Source organism: Oncorhynchus gorbuscha, linkage group LG19 (assembly GCF_021184085.1).
Source record: "Oncorhynchus gorbuscha isolate QuinsamMale2020 ecotype Even-year linkage group LG19, OgorEven_v1.0, whole genome shotgun sequence".
NCBI lineage: Eukaryota > Metazoa > Chordata > Actinopteri > Salmoniformes > Salmonidae > Oncorhynchus > Oncorhynchus gorbuscha.
The window spans coordinates 72,833,692-72,843,692 of NC_060191.1; the positions used below are offsets into that span (position 1 = coordinate 72,833,692).

At 46.8% G+C, this 10,001-nt stretch overlaps 1 protein-coding gene across 1 annotated transcript; it reads right to left on the bottom strand.

Moving 5' to 3' along the window:
- Window positions 1-5,702: 5,702 nt before the first annotated feature.
- Window positions 5,703-9,339, bottom strand: p2ry1 (purinergic receptor P2Y1). The gene is made up of 2 exons (XM_046314781.1): window positions 8,233-9,339; window positions 5,703-8,161 (listed from the first exon to the last, which is right to left on the bottom strand). Exons 1-2 carry the CDS (start codon window positions 9,315-9,317, stop codon window positions 8,152-8,154), a joined length of 1,095 nt encoding a protein of 364 aa, XP_046170737.1. The 5' UTR covers window positions 9,318-9,339; the 3' UTR covers window positions 5,703-8,151.
- Between the last annotated feature and the right edge of the window lie 662 nt (window positions 9,340-10,001).

Here is a 10,001-nt window from a genome sequence, read left to right on the forward strand (position 1 = left end):
CATAGCTTAGGGCATAATTTGGGGGGGGCAGGGTAGCCTAGTGGTTAGAGCGTTGGACTCGTAACCGGAAGGTTGCAAGTTCAAATCCCCAAGCTGACAAGGTACAAATCTGTCGTTCTGCCCCTGAACAGGCAGTTAACCCACTGTTCCTAGGCAGTCATTGAAAATAAGAATTTGTTCTTAACTGACTTGCCTAGTAAAATAAAGGTAATAAATAAATAATTGATTTCAAATGAACTATTTCCTGATATGAACCGTAAAATCTTTGAAATTGTTATTTTTTGTTCAGTACACACACACACACACACACAAGACAATAGCAAACACACAAACCTAACTGTGCTCAGCAAAGTAAACCTGAGGCAGTCTGGCACAGTTCTCTGACTTTTCCTCCATCCAAGTTTGCCCTCCTTTTTTGGAGCAAGATACAAAATAAGGTCACAACAGAAGACAAACCGGGTGTGTCAGCATGTTTAGTTTAGGAATGGTACATTCTGATTAATGAGACACAGGTGTTTAAGTCCCATCAGACCCTATCTCCTATGAGTCAGCATTTTACTGACAGTGGCACTTTTTTAAAATTAGATTTTTTATTTTATTTGGCTAATAGCAGGGTGCCTTGTATTGATCCATTTTTTTAATTTGACCTTTATTTAACTAGGCAAGTCAGTTAAGAACACATTCTTATTTTCAATGACGGCCTAGGAACAGTGGGTTAACTGGTCTAGGAACAGTGGGTTAACTGGTCTAGGAACAGTGGGTTAACTGGTCTAGGAACAGTGGGTTAACTGGCCTAGGAACAGTGGGTTAACTGGCCTAGGAACAGTGGGTTAACTGGCCTAGGAACAGTGGGTTAACTGGCCTAGGAACAGTGGGTTAACTGGCCTAGGAACAGTGGGTTAACTGGCCTAGGAACAGTGGGTTAACTGGTCTAGGAACAGTGGGTTAACTGGTCACTCTAACCGCTAGGCTACCGGCCACCTCTACACTCTAACCGCTAGGCTACCTGCCACCTCTACACTCTAACCGCTAGGCTACCTGCCACCTCTACACTCTAACCGCTAGGCTACCTGCCACCTCTACACTCTAACCGCTAGGCTACCTGCCACCTCTACACTCTAACCGCTAGGCTACCTGCCACCTCTACACTCTAACCGCTAGGCTACCTGCCACCTCTACACTCTAACCGCTAGGCTACCTGCCACCTCTACACTCTAACCGCTAGGCTACCTGCCACCTCTACACTCTAACCGCTAGGCTACCTGCCACCTCTACACTCTAACCGCTAGGCTACCTGCCACCTCTACACTCTAACCGCTAGGCTACCTGCCACCTCTACACTCTAACCGCTAGGCTACCTGCCACCTCTACACTCTAACCGCTAGGCTACCTGCCACCTCTACACTCTAACCGCTAGGCTACCTGCCGCCTCTACACTCTAACCGCTAGGCTACCTGCCGCCTCTACACTCTAACCGCTAGGCTACCTGCCACCTCTACACTCTAACCGCTAGGCTACCTGCCACCCCTACACTCTAACCACTAGGCTACCTGCCGCCTCTACACTCTAACCACTAGGCTACCTGCCGATCCATGAGGCAAAGGGGTTTTAAAAAAAGGTGAGAAAATATTATTCTGATCTGATTGATCAACTCAGCAATTTGGCTCAGTCTCACTGCAGCCAGTGAGTTTGACACAGAGGTTGAGATCGTCAACAGTGAACAGAATTGAACGTCTGTAGCCACAAACCAGCTGTTCCTCTCACTGTTTTACATCTCGTAGTTTCCCAAAACGGCGGGTCAAGTCCGACTAGTGTGTTGTGGTTCTGTCCCGTCGGGTGGTTTCGTTTTGCGTCAGATGGGTCACGATGACGTTCAACAGTACTTTCAGTGGGTCAAAGTACAAAACAGTTTGGAAGTCACTGATACATCTGAACCAAATCGCTCTCTGCTTGAAATTCAATGTTCCCTGAGCCAGACTGTGTCCACAGCAGATGGACAGGGTGCCCCTTAAGGGACGCTGCAGTGCCACCTCACATCGTATATCTGCTGGAACAAAGTCCCATATTTCACTAGGCCTGTCCAGGACATATTTACCCTCTGGGGTCCCCCTGTTTGTCCTCTGGAGACATAAGCTCGTGAACGTACGCACGCACGGGTCCACTGCCTGCCCATTTGTCCTCTGGAGAGGAATGTTGTTATTCAAGTCACCATGCCTCTCCCTCCCTTGTTGCCCCTTGCCACCTGTATTCTGTCACCCTCAGCCCTCGACCTCACACCAACTTACCCTCACCCACACACTCCTCCCACCTTGCCCTCACTCTCATGCCCACACCCTCACCTTTTGACTGTCACCAGGGCTAGCTAGCAGCAAGCTGACAGTGCCACAAATAATGAAGGAAGAAAAATAAGGGTGGGAAGAGGAGACAGAGGAGACATAGGGAGAGGAGACAGAGGAGACATAGGGAGAGGAGACACAGGGAGAGGAGACAGAGGAGACACAGGGAGAGGAGACAGAGGAGACATAGTGAGAGGAGACAGAGGAGACATAGGGAGAGGAGACACAGGGAGAGCAGACAGAGGAGACACAGGGAGAGGAGACATAGGGAGAGGAGACAGAGGAGACACAGGGAGATGAGACAGAGGAGACACAGGGAGAGGAGACACAGGAGACACAGGGAGATGAGACAGAGGAGACACAGGGAGATGAGACAGAGGAGACACAGGGAGATGAGACAGAGGAGACACAGGAAGATGAGACAGAGGAGACATAGGGAGAGGAGACAGAGGAGACATAGGGAGAGGAGACACAGGGAGAGCAGACAGAGGAGACACAGGGAGAGGAGACATAGGGAGAGGAGACAGAGGAGACACAGGGAGATGAGACAGAGGAGACACAGGGAGAGGAGACACAGGAGACACAGGGAGATGAGACAGAGGAGACACAGGGAGATGAGACAGAGGAGACACAGGAAGATGAGACAGAGGAGACACAGGAAGATGAGACAGAGGAGACACAGGAAGATGAGACAGAGGAGACACAGGGAGAGGAGACAGAGGGAGAGGAGACATAGGGAGAGGAGACAGAGGAGACATAAGGAGAGGAGACAGGAGACATAAGGAGAGGTGACAGGAGACATAGGAAGATGAGACATAGTGAGAGGAGACATAGGAGACATAGTGATAGGAGACATAGGGAGAGGAGACATAGGAGACATAGGGAGAGGAGACATAGGAGACATAGGGAGAGGAGACATAGGGAGAGGAGACAGAGGAGGAGGGAGAGGAGACATAGGAGACATGGTGAGAGGAGACATAGGAGACATAGTGAGAGGAGACATAGGAGACATAGGGAGAGGAGACATAGGAGACATAGGGAGAGGAGACATAGGGAGAGGAGACAGAGGAGGAGGGAGAGGAGACATAGGGACAGGAGACAGAGGAGACATGGGGAGAGGAGACAGAGGAGGAAACAGAGGAGACAGAGGAAGAGAAGCAGACTGACAGGACATTAGGCTTTCATGCATCAACACGTGTTGATTCAAGACTGCTATTGTCTGTCCAGCCCAGAGATGTCCTATTTGAGCACTATAGACCCCTGCCAACCACACAGTCCAGTACACACCTGGAAGTTCAAACATGTGCAAACACACAGACACATTCTCCTCTATATTAATAAATAAATACCACAGCAACAATAACCACCTGCTGCACACTCACACACACAGTTAGCCACTCAAAGCCAAGAAATCAAAGCCCATCTCTATTCATACGACCAGTGTGGTGAAAACTACTGGCTTCCTGTCCAAGTTCCACCACAGAAACCTGGGGTCCTGGCGACAGTAGTCCAACACTCCCAGCATCAATAACTCCAGTCCTTTTGTCTCCCACACAAAGGCTGTGTGTGGAAACGCCAAGAGGGGGAGAAAAAGGATTCCACTCTTTATTCCTCCTTCGTTCCCCCTCTCTCATACCCCATCTCCCTCATTCCTCCACTCCCTCCGTCCACCCCCCTCTCCCTGTTATGAAAGGAAAGTCAAGAGTCTTGCAGAGAGTGTTGGAGCTCTAGGACCCAGGCGTATCGTATAGGGTTGAATAGACCCAGGAGTATAGTATAGGGTTGAATAGACCCAGGCATATAGTAAAGGGTTAAATAGACCCAGGCATATAGTATAGGGTTAAATAGACCCAGGCGTAAAGGGTTGAATAGAGCCAGGCGTATAGGTTTGAATAGAGCCAGGAGTATAGTATAGGGTTGAATAGACCCAGGAGTATAGGGTTGAATAAAGCCAGGCATATAATAGGGTTGAATAGAGCCAGGAGTATAGTATAGGCTTGAATAGACCCAGGTGTATAGGGTTGAATAGACCCAGGCATATAGTATAGGCTTGAATAGACCCAGGTGTATAGGGTTGAATAGACCCAGGCATATAGTATAGGCTTGAATAGACCCAGGTGTATAGGGTTGAATAGACCCAGGCATATAGTATAGGCTTGAATACACCCAGGTGTATAGGGTTGAATAGACCCAGGCATATAGTATAGGCTTGAATAGACCCAGGCGTATAGGGTTGAATAGACCCAGGTGTATAGGGTGGAATAGAGCCAGGTGTATAGGGTGGAATAGAGCCAGGTGTGTAGGCTTGAATAGACCCAGGTGTATAGGGTTGAATAGACCCAGGCGTATAGTATAGGGTTGAATAGACCCAGGCGTATAGGGTTAAATAGACCCAGGAGTATAGGGTTAAATAGACCCAGGAGTATAGGGTTAAATAGACCCAGGCGTATAGTATTGAATAGACCCAGGCGTATAGGGTTAAATAGACCCAGGCGTATAGGGTTAAATAGACCCAGGCGTATAGGGTTAAATAGACCCAGGAGTATAGTATTGAATAGACCCAGGCGTATAGGATTGAATAGAGATAGGCGTATAGGGTTGAATAGACCCAGGCGTATAGGGTTGAATAGACCCAGGCGTATAGGGTTGAATAGACCCAGGCGTATAGGTTTGAATAGACCCAGGCGTATAGGTTTGAATAGACCCAGGCGTATAGGGTTGAATAGACCCAGGCGTATAGAATTGAATAGAGCTAGGCGTATAGGATTGAATAGACCCAGGCGTATAGGATGGAATAGACCCAGGCGTATAGGATTGAATAGAGCCAGGCGTATAGGATTGAATAGACCCAGGCGTATAGGATTGAATAGACCCAGGCGTATAGTATAGGGTTGAATAGACCCAGGCGTATAGGGTTGAATAGACCCAGGCGTATAGGGTTGAATAGACCCAGGCGTATAGGGTTGAATAGACCCAGGCGTATAGGGTTGAATAGACCCAGGCGTATAAGGGTTGAATAGACCCAGGCGTATAGGGTTGAATAGACCCAGGCGTATAGGGTTGAATAGACCCAGGCGTATAGGGTTGAATAGACCCAGGCGTATAGGGTTGAATAGACCCAGGCGTATAGGGTTGAATAGACCCAGGCGTATAGGGTTGAATAGACCCAGGCGTATAGGGTTGAATAGACCCAGGCGTATAGGGTTGAATAGACCCAGGCGTATAGGGTTGAATAGACCTGTGCAGGATGGCGTTTCATCGCCATCCACACAAACACAACAGCCATAAACAGGATAAACTGGAACGTAAACAGGATAAACAACCCATTGAATTATTGATAATTGGGAGAAACCACTACATACAAAGTAGCTGAATGGCAATGAGTTAAAAATAATAAATAATTGAAAAACAAAATGCATCTGATAACATTTTTACAAGTTTTTATATAAAACATTTATTCACACATTCATAACTGACCCCCCAAAATGCTGTACAACATGAGAACCCCTGACCGGAGCAGCAAATGTGCAGATCTCACAGATCTCTATAGAAGGTATATATGATCATATTCACTTCCTCATCAGGTCTACATATCTCCCGATAATATGGGTTTGGGCGGGGGGGTGGGGGTATAACTTACATTGTATCTACATACAATAATACTGTCTACTATAAACATTTGCGGAGCTGCTAGAGTTGATGCCCAGTTCAGGAACAGCCAGAAAAATGGCTCCACTAGGAAGACGATGGAGAACTAGAATAACATATTGTACATAGTTACAGGGTTCTAGTAGCTATTTTCCCCCGAACTACTAAGAACGGTGGCTTAAAGACAGATGTTTTACATTATTAGTGTGTGTACAAAACACTGGACAGGTGATCATCATCCAATTTGATTGAAACAACGCCAAATGACACCTGATATAGCTGACGCTCGTTCTGCACACACACACACACCGTGTACCGTTTCCAAACGGGAATACACCGTTATATACACCGTTTCCGTGTACCGTTGCTTCCAAACGGGAATGTCTGTTCTACTCATTCAAATTCTTACGGTCATCTGCCATCTTCTCTGCATGCATATCAAACTATTCCAAAACTTCACAGAAGATGGCTGCCGTGGTTTGTCACTGGTAAGTAAGTTGCCTCCCGATAATAACACTGGGATCATAACTTAACAGTCTGGATGAGTCTTGTTTAAAAAAAAAAAAAAAAGAAAGACATAACTGGGCTTGACACCATGTTCTGTACAGTAATCCCACTAAACACATTAAATATATTACAGCATATTACTGTACTGTGTCCTATTCACATGAGACTAGTATATAGACCCTTCATATTAACGTAGAATAAATAGACCAAGGACAGACGCAGGTCACGCCATAGAGATACAGTGACAGTATTGGAACAGAACAACCACAGAAAGAAACCGCAGGTGTTAATGTAGCTAAGTCGCTGTCACACAGAGTAACGCCATAGAACAGCGATTCTCAACTGGTGAATCGTGACTCAAATTTGGATGGTGTGATGTTTTTTTGATTCATGATTGTTGATTTGTTTCATGATGAAAAATATTATAATTATAATATTATAATTTAAAAACGACTCCAACCAGGTAAAATGTGTATAGAAATTATGATGAATTACTTTTTAAATTTTTTTATATATAATTTAATCTCTGAAATTGTTTTCTTCAAATCACAATATAAATCTATTAGCAGCCATTATTTTGGATAATTCTGTGGTCTCAAGCCAGTGAGTCTCAAGTTCTTCATCAAGAATCTGGGCAAAATTTTCATTATATACAATGAACGAGGCGGGAACGTTGTTTCCCTTGTCATAGACAGTAATTGCTACATTTTACACAATCAATATAGCATTAAAAATAGTTTTCCAGATTGTATTTTGGAAATTATTTTTAGCGATGCAAATATTTGGATCACAACTGAAAAAAAAAAAAAAAACTTTTCAATTTGGATCCAGAGGCAAAACATGAGGAGAGAGAACAAGTGAGAAGGAAATAGCAGTCAGCTTTGGGGTTAATTTAATTTGTAGATGTCTCTGAGAATTAAAACATGCAGAGTGCATTATAGTCGCTGTATGTTAACCTCCACAGAGCAGTCATGAGGTCCAAACTCTAGGTAATGGATCTCAGTAGCAGACGCTTTTATCCAAAGCGACTTACAGTCATGTGTGCATACATTCTACGTATGGGTGGTCCCGGGGATCAAACCCACTACCCTGGCGTTACAAGGGCCATGCTCTACCAACTGAGCTACAGATGCATCCACTGGGTGGCTAGCACAGCCCTCTCTCCATTACAAAACATCAGCGTTGGTTGGATAGAGGAACAAGAGACCATTGTTTGCAGGAGCTCAACCTATTATACCTCCTCCTTCCGTTTGGTTATGGATGGATGAGCATCTAGTTGACCTTCAGAATATACAGTACCTACCTACAGTAGTGATGACATTACAGAGACACCACCCCATTGCCATCAGCTTTGTCCGATTCCCACCCAGATCATTCTATCCACAGTGCACACACAGTCTGCAAGGTCCACAGCACCAATTCACAGCAAAATAATCCCTATAGAGGTTCAGAGAGACCACCCGGACTTTGACCCTCTTCTCAAGCTGCCCATCCCCGTTCTTGACATGCTATAGAGGTTCAGAGAGACCACCCGGACTTTGACCCTCTTCTCAAGCTGCCCATCCCCGTTCTTGACATGCTATAGAGGTTCAGAGAGACCACCCGGACTTTGACCCTCTTCTCAAGCTGCCCATCCCCGTTCTTGACATGCTATAGAGGTTCAGAGAGACCACCCGGACTTTGACCCTCTTCTCAAGCTGCCCATCCCCGTTCTTGACATGCTATAGAGGTTCAGAGAGACCACCCGGACTTTGACCCTCTCTCAAGCTGCCCATCCCCGTTCTTGACATACTCCGGCAGGCTGTTGAGCGCCGTCTCTTCACTCTTGGTCTGCAGTGGGAGCTTCCCCTTCTTGGATTGTTTTTTAGTAGCTCTGGACAACTTCCTCCTGAACGTGTCCCCAGCCAGGAAGTAGAGGACCGGGTCCACACAGCTGTTGAGGCTGGCCAGCCCCCGCGTCACCTGGTAAGTGGCGTACACGCAGTTATTGAAGGCACACATGTCCGGGACCTGGAAGTACAGCCGGGCTCGCATGTTCAGGTTCTTCATCACGTGAAAGGGCAGGTAGGACACAGCGAACACGGCCAGCACGATAATCACCAGGTGGATGGACTTACGCCGTAACGGGCCGTTGTTCATGTCGTTACAGATCAGCGCCTTGACGATCATCCCATAGCAACCCAGGATGAGAAGGAAGGGGATACAGAAGCCGAACACGGTCAAACACATGCTGTAGATGAAGTAACCCGGCAGCTCATCCTCCGTGGTCGTGTCGTAGCACGTGGTGGCGTTCCGTTTCTGCCCCGTCCTAGAGTAGTAGAGGATGGGAGAGATACTCGCTATGACCACGACCCAGACCAGGGTGCTGGTGAGCACGGCGTTCTTCTTCTTGAGCCTTCCCAGAGACTTGAGCGGGTGGACCACTCCTGTGTACCTGTGGACACTGATACAGGTCAGGAACAGGATGCTGCCGTACAGATTGACGTGGAATATAAACCTCTGCAGTCGGCAGAGAACGTCCCCGAATATCCAGTCGGTCTTATTAAAGTAGTAGAAGATGAGGAAGGGCAAGGAGAGGACGTAGCAGAAGTCGGCCAGGGCCAGGTTAAACATGTACACGGAGATGCTGCTCCAGGGTCTCATGTGGCAGACAAACATCCAGATGGCCAGACTGTTCCCCACCAGGCCGGTGACGAACACCAGGATGTACACGGTAGGTAGATAGTAGAACTGGAAGCCTGTTCTGGTCAAGGAACATCCTCCCCGCGTCACGTTGTGGAGATCAGACACGTTCAGGAGGGAGGTCAGACTCAGATCTGTCGTCATGTTGTCAGGGAAACATGGCTTCTTTCACTGTAATGAAAAAAGAAAAAAGTTCAGGGAGATATTTATGATTTTTAGACAACTAACTGACCGAAGTGGGTCAACTTATTCTAATTCCAACCCCCCCCCCTGTGAGCTCAATGCGCACATTGTGCTACAGTTTCTCCAGAGATAAATCCGATCATGCCCAAACTGCGCCATGTAGTAGAGAGTTGTAGTTTCCAGGCATTGCATTGTTCTATATAGTTTACCACAGAAAACGTGATAATGAACTACTATAACCACAATCCAGTGCGCAGTCCTTTCTGTGTTTAACACCTGCTACATAAGAATGTGCGATCAAGAGGGGATAAAGAGAGAGCAGTTTCTTCACAAGCTACACTATATATACAAAAGTATGTGGTCACCCCTTCAAAATTAGTGGGTTCAGCCACACCCATTGCTGACATGTGTATAAAAATCTAGCACACAGCCATTCAATCTCCATAGACAAACATTGACAGTAGAATGTCCCTTACTAAAGAGCTCAGTGACCTTCAACGTGGCACCGTCATAGGATGCCACCTTTCCAACAAGTCAATTCGTAACATTTCTGCCCTGCTAGAGCTTCCCAGGTCAACTGTGAGTGATGTTATTGTGAAGTGGAAACATCTAGGAGCAACACTGGCTCTGCCCCGAAGTGGTAGG

Coding starts and splice junctions, on each gene's coding strand:
- p2ry1 (XM_046314781.1), bottom strand. CDS start 9,317: ATGACGACAGATCTGAGTCTGACCTCCCTCCTGAACGTGTCTGATCTC.